The sequence below is a fragment of the Ranitomeya imitator genome, chromosome 5 (assembly GCF_032444005.1).
Source record: "Ranitomeya imitator isolate aRanImi1 chromosome 5, aRanImi1.pri, whole genome shotgun sequence".
Classification (NCBI taxonomy): domain Eukaryota; kingdom Metazoa; phylum Chordata; class Amphibia; order Anura; family Dendrobatidae; genus Ranitomeya; species Ranitomeya imitator.
The window spans coordinates 433,146,299-433,162,905 of NC_091286.1; the positions used below are offsets into that span (position 1 = coordinate 433,146,299).

The 16,607-nt window shown below is 39.3% G+C and overlaps 1 protein-coding gene across 4 annotated transcripts in view; it reads right to left on the reverse strand.

Moving 5' to 3' along the window:
* FGF12 (fibroblast growth factor 12) overlaps window positions 1-16,607 on the reverse strand; it is an 803,689-nt gene that overhangs the window by 25,466 nt on the left and 761,616 nt on the right. For all 4 annotated transcript variants that reach the window (XM_069727121.1, XM_069727124.1, XM_069727123.1 and 1 more), the window contains one exon: window positions 3,520-3,718. In XM_069727121.1, coding sequence (XP_069583222.1) covers window positions 3,520-3,718 — 199 coding nt within the window. The remainder of the gene's footprint in view (window positions 1-3,519; window positions 3,719-16,607) is intronic.

Sequence of the window (16,607 nt, forward strand, 5' to 3'; positions counted from 1 at the left end):
TCTAGAAATCCATTAAATCACCTTATTATACACAGTAACCTTATACACCTTTGTGTACTCTCTTTGGGATGTATACATAACATGCAAAGCATCCTAATTTTATTCAATTATTATTTTGCTAGTTAAAATGTATTGTTTCCTCAAAGAACAAGAATGTTGATGGTACGAGGACCAATTGAAAATGCTCATGTACTAATGGTGGCAGAACTATACAGGCACTAACGGATTTCAGCTTCAAAGGGCAAAAATTACAACAGAATCAATGAGTAGATATTAAGCATTTGCTTTAATATATGTTTGTTTTTAAACCAAGCCTAAAAACACACTTGCATTCGAAATGTGTCTGGTGTTTTTGTGCCCCCCCCCCCCCCCCTACTGCTCCCTCCATCACAGAGGGTTTTGTTTCCTATATTTTGTATTTTTAATTTCCCTATTGATTTTTAACTCTTCTGGAAATAAAGACTTCATTATTTCACACCACGTCTCTTTGAATTGTGGATCAGAAGTTGGATCAACTTCTTCCTTCCCTTAATATATGTTTCACAAATCCCCCAAAACAGGCATCAAAAACATCAAACTGGCTCCTGCAGTGGTTTAACTAGCACTAAAAGTCTTAATAATCTCGGAATTTAAGAGAGTCTGTCACCTACAGAAATACTGTTTACCTGTAGATCTATGGGTAATCTGTAGGTAAGCAGTATTAATATCATCTCTGACTGCCTTCCTGGAGTATCGGCTACAGGGAGAACAAAGTTAAATTCTTCCAGCAGCTGCTTGCTTACAGTCATTAGGGCTGCGCTGGGAGCAGTTACAGTCACTGCTCCTACAGCTCCCTATAGTCGCTCCCTGCAGTCATCGTGCCTCTCTGACCTTTCCCGGCGCCTGTGCACTGCAGTACTTTGCTCTGCCCTCAACAGGGCAGACAAAGTACGCCTGCGCAGGAGCCGCAACAGGAAGACAAGAAGAGGGCGTCATCATAAGAAGAGAGGGACCGGACCGCGACACCCATTGGACCAGACCGCAGCGGGACCGCCCCTGGGTGAGTATAATCTAACCTCTTTTTCTCATCTTTCAGGATACATCTGGGGCTTATCTAAAGCATTACAAAATGCTGCAGATAAGCCCCTGATGCTGGTGGGCTTACCTCACCTTCGATTTTGGGGGTGACAGGTTCCCTTTAATTTTCTTCCTCTAACTGCTGCTCCACTAAGGCAGTCAGACATAAATTTAATGCTACTTACCTGCAGATTACCAAACTGCAGACTTGTTGATTTGGACCGTACAAACCCTTTAATATGCAGCTAACTTGAAAACGTTGAGACTTGTTAAACATCGGACTCCTACAATCCAAAATATTCTGATTTGGCTTACCGGCAGATTACCACTATATCTACACGTAAATCATGTTTTTGAAGGTGACAGGTTCCCCTTAAAGAGGACCTATCATCAGATGAAATAATACAAACTGCACGCATTAGTACAGTGGGTGCGGAAAGTATTCAGACACCTTTACATTTTTCACTCTTTGTTTCATTGCAGCCATTTGGTAAATTCAAAAAAGTACATTTTTTTCTCAAAATGTACAGTCTGCATTTTCAACAATGTACTCATACAGTCCAAAATACTCTGGTTTGGCTTGTGAGTTATACCTTCATACCCCATGTGCCACTACCCTTATGAACAGTGTTCAAAAGCAATTTCATAACAAAGTCCTGCAAGATATAGAAAATACAAATCTTCCATAGTCAGTACATGCATTACAGCTAGATAATAAAATGACGATGTCTAACATCACCCAACAAAGCCAAGGAGGTTGGGGTCCGGTGGTCAATGTGCTACAGAGGTTTGTCTCGTGTCTGGCATTTTCTGTGCCTGAATATGGCTGTCCAGGGAAATACAATAACGTGACAGCACCAGGAGGAACAGAATTCGGAAAGCAATCTGTCTGCCGTGAACAGCAGAATGCATTTAATGGAATGATGGCCAGATAGCGCTACGGTTTGTGATGAAGTACATGACATTCTCCAGGATACAAAAGCTTCAAAACTTTGCAATCTCTTTTCAGTAAGATCTAGCTGTAAATCGCTCAGTAAATCTCACTGCTTTGCCACGGCTTGTAATGAGCATATTACCCTCCTATTGACATACAAAAAAGCACAATAGACCAAGAAGCAAAAAGCCAAGTAATGCAATATATACGGTATATAAATTTCTGCTCACAAAAGGAAAATGATCTGTAGTAAGAACAAGCAATGGCGGTCAGTCTCTGGTCTTACATAATTGAGTCTCACCGCGGCTCAAAGGTGCTCTATAATATTATACCTTGGCTGTAAAAATACACACTGTGGCTATAAGGAGGTTTATACTAGTACATCGGCCTACTTACGGAAAACTGAGGGAGTAGCTTGGCACAATCACCAGGTAAAAATTAAAAACTGTATTAAAAGTCCAGTAAAAAAACCATGTGAGGGACGCAGAGACGGACGCTGTTACAAACGCCCTTATTCATACTATTTTGATTATACTACTATGATTATGGGCTTTTGTATCGCCAGACACGAGTCAGTTTCTGCATCCTTCACATGGATCTACTATTTTTAATGGACTTTCCAGAAAGGATTTCTAATTTTTACCTGGTGGTGTTTCTCCACCTGCTTTTCATATGTATAATGCTTCTCACCAACAGGATTCTGCACCCAACGATTCACGGTTCCCAGCCTTCCATTTACATCCTAACATGAAGAGACAAAGTCCTCCAATACCAATAAACCTTAAATATAAGGACATTTTTATTTAAATACAAAAACAATCTTTAGGAACAGTTAAAAGTAGGAAATGCCAGTAAACCACACATACGTAGCCTGATATTTTAGTCATAATGGTATTGACTTAACGTGTATTGCTTTATGCCTTTAGATATATTATAGCCACATAAATTAATTCAGTTATTTCTGCACTTTGCACTTTATATCTTGTACTTAATTTTATCGATATCTTGATTTATATTGATCTGTGGTCTCTCTTATATATGGCTTACCTTATATATATATACATTGTCCTATTTACGGCATAATCTGCTTACTTAAACATCCAGCGTTTGCGTTTTTCCATCACATGTATGGTTTACTGGCATTTCCTACTTTTAACTGTTCTTAAAAATTGTTTTTGTACTTGAATAAAAAATTCCTTATATTTAAAGTTTATTGGTATTGGAGGACTTTGTCTCTTTCGTTCTACTTATCTATATGCGGTCCTCCGTGTGTACTTGGGGCCATTCATTCTTGTGTACATCCTAACATGGTTAAGTTCACTCCATTTTGTTATTCTTCTTTAGCTTACTATAGATTTTTTTTTATCTGTGACACATGTACATCACTTACATACATAGACCGTATAAAGAAACATACGTCAGAAATGTATACCATGACTGTGCTGCCATCACAGATATCTTTACGGAAAACCTCAGACTCCAATCCAGATTGTTATGGAGGACACATATAAAAAAGAATAGATTGTTACCTTCTATAGGTTTTGGTACAAAATGTGATGATGGTTTGGTCTTTTTCACTCGGTTTCCTTTCATGATTTGTCCTTCTTTACTTAGTCCTAAGAACCACTGACGGCCAGACTCCTGCTGCCGATAGAGTGTCGACGAATAGATGACGTAGTAATTCTCAAAAACAGACTCCTTAAATTTGCATTCTGGGGTAAAAGTATCCTATAGGTAAAAGAAAAAGATGACATTTTAGAGTAAACATACAAATTAAATACATGATGAGAAGGTAGTTTGCAAATATATATATACACATATACCGTGTGTGTGTGTGTGTGTATATATATATATATATATATATACACACACACACACACAGCAGATGACATAGGTATTGAACACATCATCAATTACCTGAGTAATGACAGTATATTTCTAAAGGTGCTGTTGATATAAAATTCTGTTGTCAGTAACAACCCATCTAATCCACACAGGAAAATAAATCAAATCATAGATGTCCATAAATTAAATTATGTGTAATAATGAGAAATGACACAGGGAAGCGTATAGAACACGCTTACTGAAATTTATTTAATACCTCGTTCAAAAGCCTTTGTTGTTAATAACGGCTTCATGACGTCTCCTGTATTGAGAAACTAGTCGCATGCATTGCTCTGGTGTGATTTTGGCCCATTCTTCCACACAAACACTCACCAAATCCTGAAGGTCCCGTGGGCTCCTTCTATGAACTTTTAGCTCCTTCCATACATTTTCTATTGGATTCAGGTCAGGAGATTGGACGGCCACTCTAGCAGCTTTATTTTCTTTCTTTGAAACCAGTTGAGAGTTTTCTTGGCTGAGTGTTTAGGATCATTATCTTGCTAAAATGTCCATCCTCATTCAATCTTCATCATCCTGGTAGATGGCAGCAGATTTTCATCAAGAATGTGTCGGCACATTTGTCCATTCATCCTTCCTTCAATTATACAAAGTTTCCACTGCTAAAAAACAGCCCCACACCAGGATGTTCCCATCTCAAAATTTCACTGTTGGTTTGGTGTTTATGGGGTGATATGCAATGCCTTGTGACCTCCAAACATGGTGTGTATTATAGAATCCAAAGAGATTCATTTTGGTCTCATCTGACCAGAGTATATTCTCCCAGTATTTCACAGGCTTGTCTAAATACTGTTGAGCAAACTGTAAAGAAGCTCGAACATGCTTTTTGTTCAGCAATGGGAGTCTTGAGTGATGAGCATGCATACAGGCCATGGAGGTCGAGTATATTACTTATTGTTTTCTTTGAAACAAATGTACCTACTGATTCCAGGTCTTTCTGTACCACAGGTGGTACTTGACTCTTGGACAACTCTTTTGATAATTCTTTCTACTCCTCTATCTGAAATCTTGTGGGGAGAACCTGGTCGTGGTCGGTTTATGGTGAAATTATGGTCTTTCCACTTCTGGATTATGGCCCCAAGAATGCTCACTGGGACCTTCAGTAGTTTAGAAATTCTTCTCCAACCAATGGTATCAGTATGTTTTGCAACAGTAAGGTTGCAAAGGTCTTCAGACAGCTTACTGGGTTTACCCATCATGAGATGTTTCTATTGTGGCACCTGAGCAGTGAGACACCTTTTTACAGGCCATCAGTTGAATCAGCTGATATTATTTTTTACTAAGTGGCAGGATTGCTTTCTAATTACTGATAGATTTCAGCTGGTGTCATGACGTTTCATGGCTTTTTGCACCACTCTTTCTTTATGTGTTCAATACTTTTTCCTTGTGTCATTTCTCATTATTACAAATTACTTAAATTTATGGACATCTATGGTTTGAATTTTTTTGCCTGTGTAGATGGAATAGGTTGTTACCAATATCTGAATATCTGGAGAGAAATTCATGCCAACAGCACCTTTAGAAATATAGCTACTTAGAAATTGGTGATGTGTTCAATAGTTATCTCACCTGCTGTATATATATACATACATACATACACACATGCATATATATATATATATATATATATATATATATATATACATACATTGTTAAGAAAGTAAGTCAGAAGACCTTTGCTCTTTACCTACAGTATAATGCAAATTTTTCATATTCTACTCTGTTGGGAATTATTACCCTTCTAAATGTTATTTTTTTTTTTAACAAGCACATATTAATATCTATATTTAAAAACTGCAATCTTTACACCGGACACATATTAGAATCCTATTTCCAAATATATAGAGTTTGATTCAGCCTATTGCTGCTAATGTCTGTGGCTGACGTGAACATTAGTAGCAATAGACAGTCCCGTATCCTATACCGGCATCATCCGAGCAAGGTAAGGGTCATTGTGAAGGGAGGGGAGGGGAGTTTTGACCACCTATTGTAAATGGTAATGGTGTTATCTATTAAATATTCAGTTATCTGCCATTACAATCTTGTTTTTGATGGCAATGACTGCTGAAAAGTCACATAGGCAGAAAAGTACGAGTCCAGTATTAAATGTGTGCGCCAGTGTGAAAATTGCAAGATTTTGTTTCTCTTAATAAAGATAGTGGTATAGATAGTAGGAAACTGAAAAAAAACACATTTTTTTTTTACTATGCTAGAAACATAAAAACCTGATTTAAACAATAATTCAATTTCTGATGTCACATTTCTAAGTCAACCAATACTTCATGAAAATTAAGCAACTTTACATATTGTAATAAAAAAAACTCTCATACTATTCTGCCTTAGTATTTCCAATATACATTTTTCTATAGAGCAGACTACAAAAGAAAATAGTCTGATCATGCGATTTTGAGGAGATCCAGCACTTCTCAACTTCTTGATATCTTGATAAACTACTAAACATATCTTAGTAAAAACTAGAGGCTACGTGGATGGAAATATACCTGCAGAATCAGACTATAAAACAGTTTGTTGCCAGTTACCCACAAAACATCTAAAGGAGCGGTAGACACAAAATGCAATATACCAGCAATTAAGAATAATTGCAAATTTGCTTTATCTTTCATTTTAGATGCATTAGGAATATGAAAAAAAAATGGTTGTAAAGGGATAGTTTTTATGTTAGATTTGATAGTGCAGATAACCCTAATTGTGAGTGTTCGTAAATCTATAGAGTTTTATAGGGCTGGATTATGTTCTTCTACCTTACCATTAGAGTTAGAGTTGGATTCCATCAGTGGTCTGTGGACATTGGACAGGAGAATTGTCTCTTACCCGATGGCATCTTAGACTCTCCTTATAATTAGCTGGCCTGGCACGATGTCCCATGGTACTTCAGGTCACAACGATGACATTGCGCCAGGACGGCTAAACAAACGAAGAGCCATAGATGCCATCAGAGAAGAGGCGGTACTCTTGCTCCGATGCTGCGCCACAGACAATTTTTTATCCCCATTGCCTGGCTCCACTACTTTAGCGCTACTTCTTTGTCATTGCCCATAGTCTTGGTTGATAAGTTGAAGTTGTGATGTCATGACTACAGCATGTGACCACTGCAGCTATTCACTGGGCTCAGTTGTAATGCCAAAGTAAATGTGATAAAAACCCTTAATTCTTGAAAAGTCCTTTAAAATGATTCTGTCACCAGGTTTTTGCTACTCTTGAGAGCAACATTATGTAGGGGTAAAGCCATTGATTCCAGTGATGTGTCATTTACTGGGCTGCTTGCTGTCATTTTGATAAAACTTTTTTCTTTAACTGCTACGGATCTAGCAGATCTCTAAATGCTGAGCCCTGTATAACCCGGCCCACATTACAGATTCGCAGCTTTTGTGCACACTGTGTATGAATATGGAGGGCCACGTGGCAGCAGGTTTACTAGTCCTCTAGTGACAATCTCCTGCTGATTAAACCGTAATTTTATCAAAACTACACAAAGTGACACATTGCTGTAATTAGGGTCTCTGCTTCTACATCATGCTGCTCTCAGATTAGGCAGCAAAAATGTGGTGACGGAGTCCCTTCCAATCTCTTGTCACATGGGCGTTGGAGTCTCCATTAGTAGCTAATGTCACTGACTGCTTTATAAAGGGCAGACGTTGTACAGAATGCTTAACTACTTTTCCTAGTAGAATGGCGCACACTGTGATGAAACTCAATAGTCCTTATTATGGTCAATGGGGTCCAATGGGCATCTTTAGTATCCATGAAGTGGTAGACTAGTTGAATTCCCTTCTTTGTTCCCAAGGCAGAACAGAAATATGGAACGAAAAATGCAGATATAACTACAGCCTAAAATTGTGAAGTACGAGTGCTTCTCACAAAATTAGAGTATCAAACAGTTAATTTATTTCAGTTCTGCAATAAAAAAAGTGAAACTCATATATTATATGAACACAATGAAAAGAGTAGAGCGGGCACCACCAAGAGATTAAACATTCTATCTGCCCGATGCTACCTGTGCACTTAAAATAACATGTTGAGAGGAGAGAAAAAGAAAAAGAAGCGCAAAGAACGGTGCACACTGAGCCACAATACTATTAAATTATCAAATTTTATTGAGACCACAGAAAAAGTGCTATACATAAAAACATTTAAAAATCAGCATAAAACATATGCCTATACACACTCGACAAATGTCCTTAAATATTGGGACATACTAAACAAACAGACCCTATAGGACAAATAATCCTAGAAAATGTGCCTCCGTGAGATGCATGCAAGATGAAGTTATCTAATACAGGCAAATGTCCGCAGGAAACGCTCCGGTATGATATGCTGGTTTATAAGATAAAGCATCCTAGAGGATAATATGACATAATATATAAGTAATACAGCTCCTGTCAAATATCCAGCGTATACTAATACCATACAATGTATCTAATGTCCAATGTGGAAGCATAAGCATGCATGACTAAATAAAGCAATGCATGCAGCTGATGATAAGTACTACCAGAGCGATCACTGAAGACACTGCCAAGTATATAATGCAATCATAATAAGATAAATACTCACTAGGAGGTAGGGTCCGTGTACTCCCTACGCGTATCGCCGCTCTCGGTGGCTTCGTCAGGGGAATTGATCATTTCCCCTGACGAAGCCACCGAGAGCGGCGATACGCGTAGGGAGTAAACGGACCCTACCTCCTAGTGAGTATTTATCTTATTATGATTGCATTATATACTTGGCAGTGTCTTCAGTGATCGCTCTGGTAGTACTTATCATCAGCTGCATGCATTGCTTTATTTAGTCATGCATGCTTATGCTTCCACATTGGACATTAGATACATTGTATGGTATTAGTATACGCTGGATATTTGACAGGAGCTGTATTACTTATATATTATGTCATATTATCCTCTAGGATGCTTTATCTTATAAACCAGCATATCATACCGGAGCGTTTCCTGCGGACATTTGCCTGTATTAGATAACTTCATCTTGCATGCATCTCACGGAGGCACATTTTCTAGGATTATTTGTCCTATAGGGTCTGTTTGTTTAGTATGTCCCAATATTTAAGGACATTTGTCGAGTGTGTATAGGCATATGTTTTATGCTGATTTTTAAATGTTTTTATGTATAGCACTTTTTCTGTGGTCTCAATAAAATTTGATAATTTAATAGTATTGTGGCTCAGTGTGCACCGTTCTTTGCACTTCTTTTTCTTTTTCTCTCCTCTCAACATATATTATATGGAGTCATTACAAACAGAGGGATGTATTTCAAGTGTTTATTTCTGTTAGTGTTGATGATTACGGCTTACAGCCAATGAAAACCCAAAAGTCATTATCTCAGTAAATTAGAATACTTTATAACACCAGCCTGAAAAAATGATTTTAAAATACGAAATATTGGCCTACTGAAATGTATGTTCAGTAAATGCACTCAATACTTGGTCACGTCTCCTTTTGCATCAATTACTGCATCAATGCGGTGCGGCATGGAGGTGATCTGTCTGTGGCACTGCTGAGGTGTTATGGACGCCCAGGTTGCTTTGATAGCTCGTCTGCATTGGATCTGGTGTCTCTCATCTTCCTCTTGACAATACCCCATAGATGGGGTTAAAGTCAGGCAAGTTTGCTGGCCAATGAAGCACAGTGATACTGTTGTTTTTAAACCAGGTATTGGTACGTTTGTCAGTGTGGACAGGTGCCAAGTCCTGCTGGAGAATAAAATTTCCATCTCCAAAAGGTTTGTCGGCAGAGGGAAGCATGAAGTGCTCTAAAATGTCCTCACTTTTTCTTTCCACTAACACGATTGGATACAGCACTCTGAACAGCCAGCTTCTTTAGCAATGACCTCTTGTGACTTACCCTCCTTGTAGAGTATGCCAATGACTGCCTTCTGGACATCTGTCAAGTCAGCAGTCTTCCCCATGATTGTGGAGCCTACTGAAACAGACTAAGGGACCTTTTTAAACACTTGGGAAGCTTTTGCAGGTGTTTTTATTAATTATTCTAATTTACTGAGATAATGGCTTTTGGGATTTCATTGGCTGTGAGCAATAATCATCAACATTAACAGAAATTAACACTTGAAATAGATCACTCTGTGTGAAATGACTCTATAATATACAGGTTTCATTTTTTGTATTGAAGAACTGAAATAAATTACGGTAACTTTTTGATGATATTCTAATGTTGCGAGAAGCACCTGTATATTAAAAGAATAATTAGGAGATGCAGAAATGAAAACTATGACCTATGCAGGTTTGGGATAGCAATGAACATATCCTCATTACATCAGTAAAATATATTTGTTCTTGCTCAGGAGTATTCTGGGGGTTAAAGGCTTTTTACTTCCAGTCTATCAAAACTTCACAATATAATCTACAACATTCATGTGACAGCAAGGTTATCATAAATATCCCAGTGCTCAGCTACATTCTGAATCCCCGTGACAATAAATCTGATATGGAATAATGCTGTGGGCATGGGCTGTGAACAGTAAAAACTGGAGATAAATCTTTCCATAGTAAACATATACAGATAACCCGTGATTAGCTGCCTTCATTACCTAATACAGACAGCAATGATGGGACATTACACAGATACACTGTGGTCCAGCACATTAAGACAAAGTAACTCGGATTTCTTTTAACATTAGGAATATTTGCTTCAGTTAAAATATAAAATCTACGAGCCAATGACTATTCATGCTGTATTAGCTTACCAGTCCATCTTCGTGTTGGCAGAGATGCGCGCTGAGGGCTGCCACAGTAGCATAAATTCTCGTGAGCCCGGCACCATATCCAGGACTATTCACAAGTAACATGCACCGCTTTATAACTATTTCTATTAAGCTCCAATCAATATTCCATGCAAGAGCATTTTGTAAACCTATTTGCCATCCAGTATTAAGCTATTGTACTAGTTTTGAATCTGTATATCCAATTAGAGTTCCGTTAAAGAGGCTTTCCATCTTGGCAAACAATGTCACATGCCTAGATTGTGGAATTTCTTGTTTAATGGGGACCTGTCACCATGAATGTGCACTTCAATCTGCAGACAGCATGTTATAGAGCAGGGGGAGCTGCGCAGATTGATATATATTAGAGTGAGAAAAGATACAGTATAACCTGTGTTTTACAGCAGATTTTGCTTAGTAACCTACACACAGTATCAGGTCGGCACTGTTATACTGATTTAAATGATACCTGGGTTGATGAAATCTGTCTTGTCCTTGTTGTTTAACCTGTGTTTGCAGTTTTGAGTTAATGACATGCTCCTGCTCCGGGGCGGCCTGTGGAGGGGTCTCTTTTTGGAGCTCTGGCCTCTTCATAATCATTCTGAGCCTAAATGACAGGTTACTGATCCTTCAGTGACCTGCCTCCTACTGCACCTGAACACTTAATATTGTGGTCTTTTTGCTGAAGCAAAAAAATGGCTTCAATTAAACAGCGCTGGCGCATGCGCAGTAGCATCTATTGGCAAGCAATGCTTTCAATCTGCTCAAGCGCTGCCCACCAGATTGAGAGCACTGCTTGCTGATAGCTCTTAATGCGCATGCGCTGCCGCAGGCGCCATTTTACTTTTTCCAATAATTTTTTTTCTTTCAAAGATCACAATTTTAACTCTGCAGGCGCAGTATTTAAAATAGGGGTTTTTCACAAGGTTTCATGAAAAACGTTAGACGATTTACAGTCTACAGCCTATATGTAGAAGTACATATTAGACTGCCAAACGAATTAGGGTATGTGCACACGTTCAGGAATTGGCAACTTTGGATGCCGCACATGCCCACTGCGTCCAAAGCGCTTCCAGCTATTGAAAGCAGGTGGATCCGCATGTGATCACTGAACTTGCGGATTCACTGCGTCCAATACGCTGGCTTGTGTTTCCGCAAGATAAATAGCCATGCTGACGTCTGGAAAGACGCGCCTCATGTTTGTCTCCGCTGTGAGCCTCGGGTGTCTGTGCACACATAGTGGAGATGGGAATCCTTGAAATCTCATCCACTGTGCTGTAACATCTGGACGCTGCGGGTTGGACGCTGCACAAGGACTCAGCATCCAAACCGCAGCGTTTACTGATCATGTTACATACTCTTAAAAGCATTCATTCTGAATGCAGCATCTGGAAATTTCTACTTTCCTCTAAGCTAATTAATGAATTTGGATTTGGTAATAAGTCAGCCTAGGCCATTAGTCAGGAGAAGATAGATAAGGGTTATACTCTGCCGTCTACAAAACTGCCCTAAATTGTAAATGAAACATCTAGCAAAAATTATTTTTAGACAAAAATAATTAAGTAAAATATTTTCTCCAAAGGTGTCCATGTCTGATTATTCACACATTTTTTGAAGGAACAACAGAGGAAAAGAACAATACTGAGGTCTTAAAAAAGATGCTCTAAAACAGAGGTGTCAAACTGCATTCCTCAAGGGCCGCAAACAGGTCATGTTTTCAGGATTTCCTTGTATTGCACAGGTGATAATTTAATCACCTGCACAGAATGATTCCAGCACCTTGTGCAATACAAGGAAATCTTGAAAACATGACCTGTTTGCGGCCCTTGAGGAATGCAGTTTGACACCTCTGCTCTAAAATGTACCGTATATTTAATCGAGAATACAAGAATTTATGGAAACAGACAAGTCAGTAGATTGAGTGCATCTTTCCTTAATAACTCAGTTATGGACATGTAAAGCAGCATATACAAATATTAAGTCAAAGAATTGTTACTCTCTTTACTGTAATTATGATTTTTACCTGCATTAACTATAGTAAACTAGATTTGGGAGACTGAAACTCTATTAAGGCCTGCCATCAATTTTACTGACTAATACAAATTCTAGTTAAAATTATTAAAAGTTCTCGGTTAGTGCAAATAACTCCCTCTCCCCCCAAACTGTTTGTTTGGTCATGTAACACCTTTACTGATGCAAACATTTGCACTTTGACTGATAAATCTGTTTTGATTCATATTCAAATGAGGCTTAAGTGCTCTGGCAGTGTCAAAGCACTTCTCAAGTCTCTGCCTCTTGGCTCAATTCCCCTCCCAGCTTGCCCTCGCACCCAGTGAGCTGTCAGTCTAGAAGATAAAAGTGGGGATGGGCAGGGAATACAGCCAAGAAGGCAATGGCTTGGGAAGTGCTTTGACACTCTCAGAGATCTTAAGCCTCATTTGCATATGAATGAAAAATGTTTATTTTCCAGCCAGGGAGCAACATATAGCATATGTAAATGTGTGGATGACATACTTTTTCAGAGAGGAACATGACCATATGAAACAGTTTGGACAGTGAATTGTTCTGACATATTCAGGACCATGGAGAACATCTGACAAAACATATTCAGGACCATGGAGAACATCTGACGAGAGAGTAACCTTCATATTGAAGTATACAAATTTAATATCTGAATTACAGAATCGGAGATTAGGCTTCTTTCACATTTCCGTCGGTACGCGGCCGTCGCTAAGCGTCGGCAAGACGTACCGACGGACGTTGTGAAAATTCGGCACAACGTGGGCAGTGGATGCAGTTTTTCAATGCATCCGCTGCCTATTCTAAAGTCCCGGGGAGGAGGGGGCGGAGTTCCGGCAGCGCATGCGCGGTAGGAAATGCAGGACACAACGTACGAAAAAACGTTCCCTTGAATGTTTTTCGCTACGAGGGGCCGCCAAATACCGATGCATCCAGTGCACGACGTATGGAACGTGTGTCCATACATCGGGATGCGTCGGTAATACACGTCTATGTGCAAAAAACACATCCTGCGGGCAACTTTGCAGGATGCGTTTATTGCACAGAACGATGCATTGCAACATCTTCAAAAAGACGGAAGTGTGAAAGTAGCCTTATGGGGAATACATTAGATATTGTATAACCGTGACCTGAACAGACGAGTCTTCTCATGACAAACTACACAGGTCTGTAGAAAGAAAGTCTTACTTTATTTTCCTATATGAATGTACGGCTTCAGCAGGAAATAGCCGCAGGACTTTCTCATTTTGCTACAGTGAAATGTCACCGCTGGAGAGCAGGCAAGATACACATGAGGAGTTTGAGATATGTTCTTTTTCTCTTTACACAGATATACCATTTAGTGATTTATGAATGGCCGCATTGAAAATGACACTTTCACCTTCATAACAAGAAGGGAGAAATACAGCTGCAGTCCAAGAAAGCACAGGCTTCTTCCTGACACTATAAACTGAATGATTAGACCGAGCAATCTTCCTTTTATGACCTGTTTACTAATATTTATTGCTGTCTTCAAAAGTTGTCTGAACTTTTCAAGAATGGGCTGGTGTTTCTCAGAAAAGATTATATGGCACTGCCATGTAACCAGAGGATTTAACCCCCTAGTGACCAAGCCAATTTTTACCATTCTGATCACTGTCACTTCATGAAGTTATAGCTCTAGAACGCTTCAACATATCCCGGTGATTCTCAGGCTGTTTTTTTGTGTGACATATTGTACTTTATGTTAGTGGTAAAATTTATTCGATGTGACTTGTGTTTATTTATGAAAAGAAAGGAAATTTGGCAAAAATTTGGAAAATTTTGCAATTTTCAAACTTTTATTTTTTGTACCCTTAAATCAGAGAGTGGCATCACACAAAATAGTTAATAAATAACATTCACCACATGTCTCCTTTACATCAGCCCAATTTTGGAAACATAATTTTTGTTGTTAGGACGTTATAAGGGTTAAAAGTTGACCAGCGAGTTCTCATTTTTCCAACAAAATTTACAAAATTATTCTTTTTAGGGACCACTTCACATTTGAAATGAGTTTGGAGGGTCAATATAACAGTAAATACCCAAAAGTGACACCATTCTGAAAACTGCACCCCTCAAGGTGCGCAAAACCACATTCAAGAAGTTTATTAAGCCTTCAGGTGCTTCACGTGTACTAAACCAATGTGGAAGGAAACATGGACATTTTACTTTTTCACAAAAAATTTACTTTGGAACTAAACTTATTTATTTTCATAATGGTATCAGGAGAAAATGGACCACAAAATTTGTTGTACAATTTCTCCCAAGTACGCCGATAACCCATATGTGGGGGAAAGACACTGTTTGGGTGCATGGCAGGGCTCAGAAGGGAGGGAGCACCGTTTGACTTTTTGAACTCAAAATTGGCTGGAATGAATGGCGGGCACACGTCATCACGTTTGGAGACCCCCTGATGTACCTAAACAGTGGAAATCCCCCAATTCTAACTCCAACCCTAACACAGCCCTAACCCCTACGCTAACCTCAACACACCCCTAATCCTAATCCCATCCCTAACCACAACCCCAACACAAACCGAGTTCCAATACCACCCTAATCCCAACAGCACAACAATATCCCTAACACTAGGGCCAACCATTATCCAAGCCCAACCCTAACCTTAGCTCTAACCCCAACCCATATCCTAACTGCAAAGAATGAAAACAATTACATTTTTTATTTTTACCTAACTAAAGGGGTGACAAAGGGGGATTCGATTTATTATTTTTCTATTTCGATCAATGCGATAGGGTCCATCACAGTGATGAAAATGAACCAAAAGGAAAAGCCGGATTACTCACCGGTAATACTCTTTTAGTGAGTCCACGACAGCACCCCACTGGAGAGAGGGATCCGCCCCGCAGGAACAGGAAACCTACCGAGAAATAAAAGGGGGCGGTCCGCCTCTCCTCCTCAGTTTTGATTTCAGAGTACCCGGAGGACCGCCAGTTTTAGGCAAATATAATTTATTTCATTTTCAAACTTATTTGCTCATGTATGATAAAAATAATTTTACTCAATAGTAAGTACTATATTAATATAGGGAGGGATGTAAGAGGGTGCTGTCGTGGACTCACTAAAAGAGTATTACCGGTGAGTAATCCGGCTTTTTCCCTTTCGCCACGACAGCACCCCACTGGAGATCTTACAGAGACCATCACCTAGGGGGGGACCACCGTGCTGAGGACAGTCCTGCCAAAGTCTAGGTCAGAAGTTGACGATAGTTCAATCCTATAGTGATTATAGAATGTAGAGGGATTTGACCAAGTTGCCGCCTTACATAGTCTCAATTGGGACCTCTCCCCTTTCTGCCCAGGAGGATGCCATAGCTCTGGTAGAGTGCGCTGTTATGCCTTCCGGAGGGTTTTATTTACTCGCGGAATAGGCCAGTCTGATAGACTCTGATCCATCGGGATAACGTGCTTTTCGTTATTCCATGACCCTTCTTGTGACCCTGGAAGGAAATAAACAGAGCCCTACACTGTCGCCAGCTACAGGTTCTTTCAATGTACTTTAACACTACTCTTTTAACATTCAGAGTGTGGTACTTTTGTTCTTCAGGAGTGGAAGGATTACTGAAGAAAGTGGGCAAGATTATTTCCTGAGACCTATGGAATGTCTTAGCTACTTTGGGAAGGTAGGAAGGGTCTGGTTTAAGGACCAACTTATTCTGAAAAGTTAGCAGGAAAGGTGGATCTATAGAGAGTGCTTGGATGTCACTGATTCTCCTGGCTGAAGTCAGTGCTACCAAGAGGGCCGTTTTTAGCGATAGGATCTTGATTGGTATTGAATCTATTGGTTCGAATGGAGAGTCTGTTAGGGCTTCTAAAACTAAGTTTAGATCCCAGGGAGGAACTCTAGGTATATTAACTGGATTTATCCATTCACAGGCTGTAATAAATCGGGATACCCATCTATTCCCCGCAAT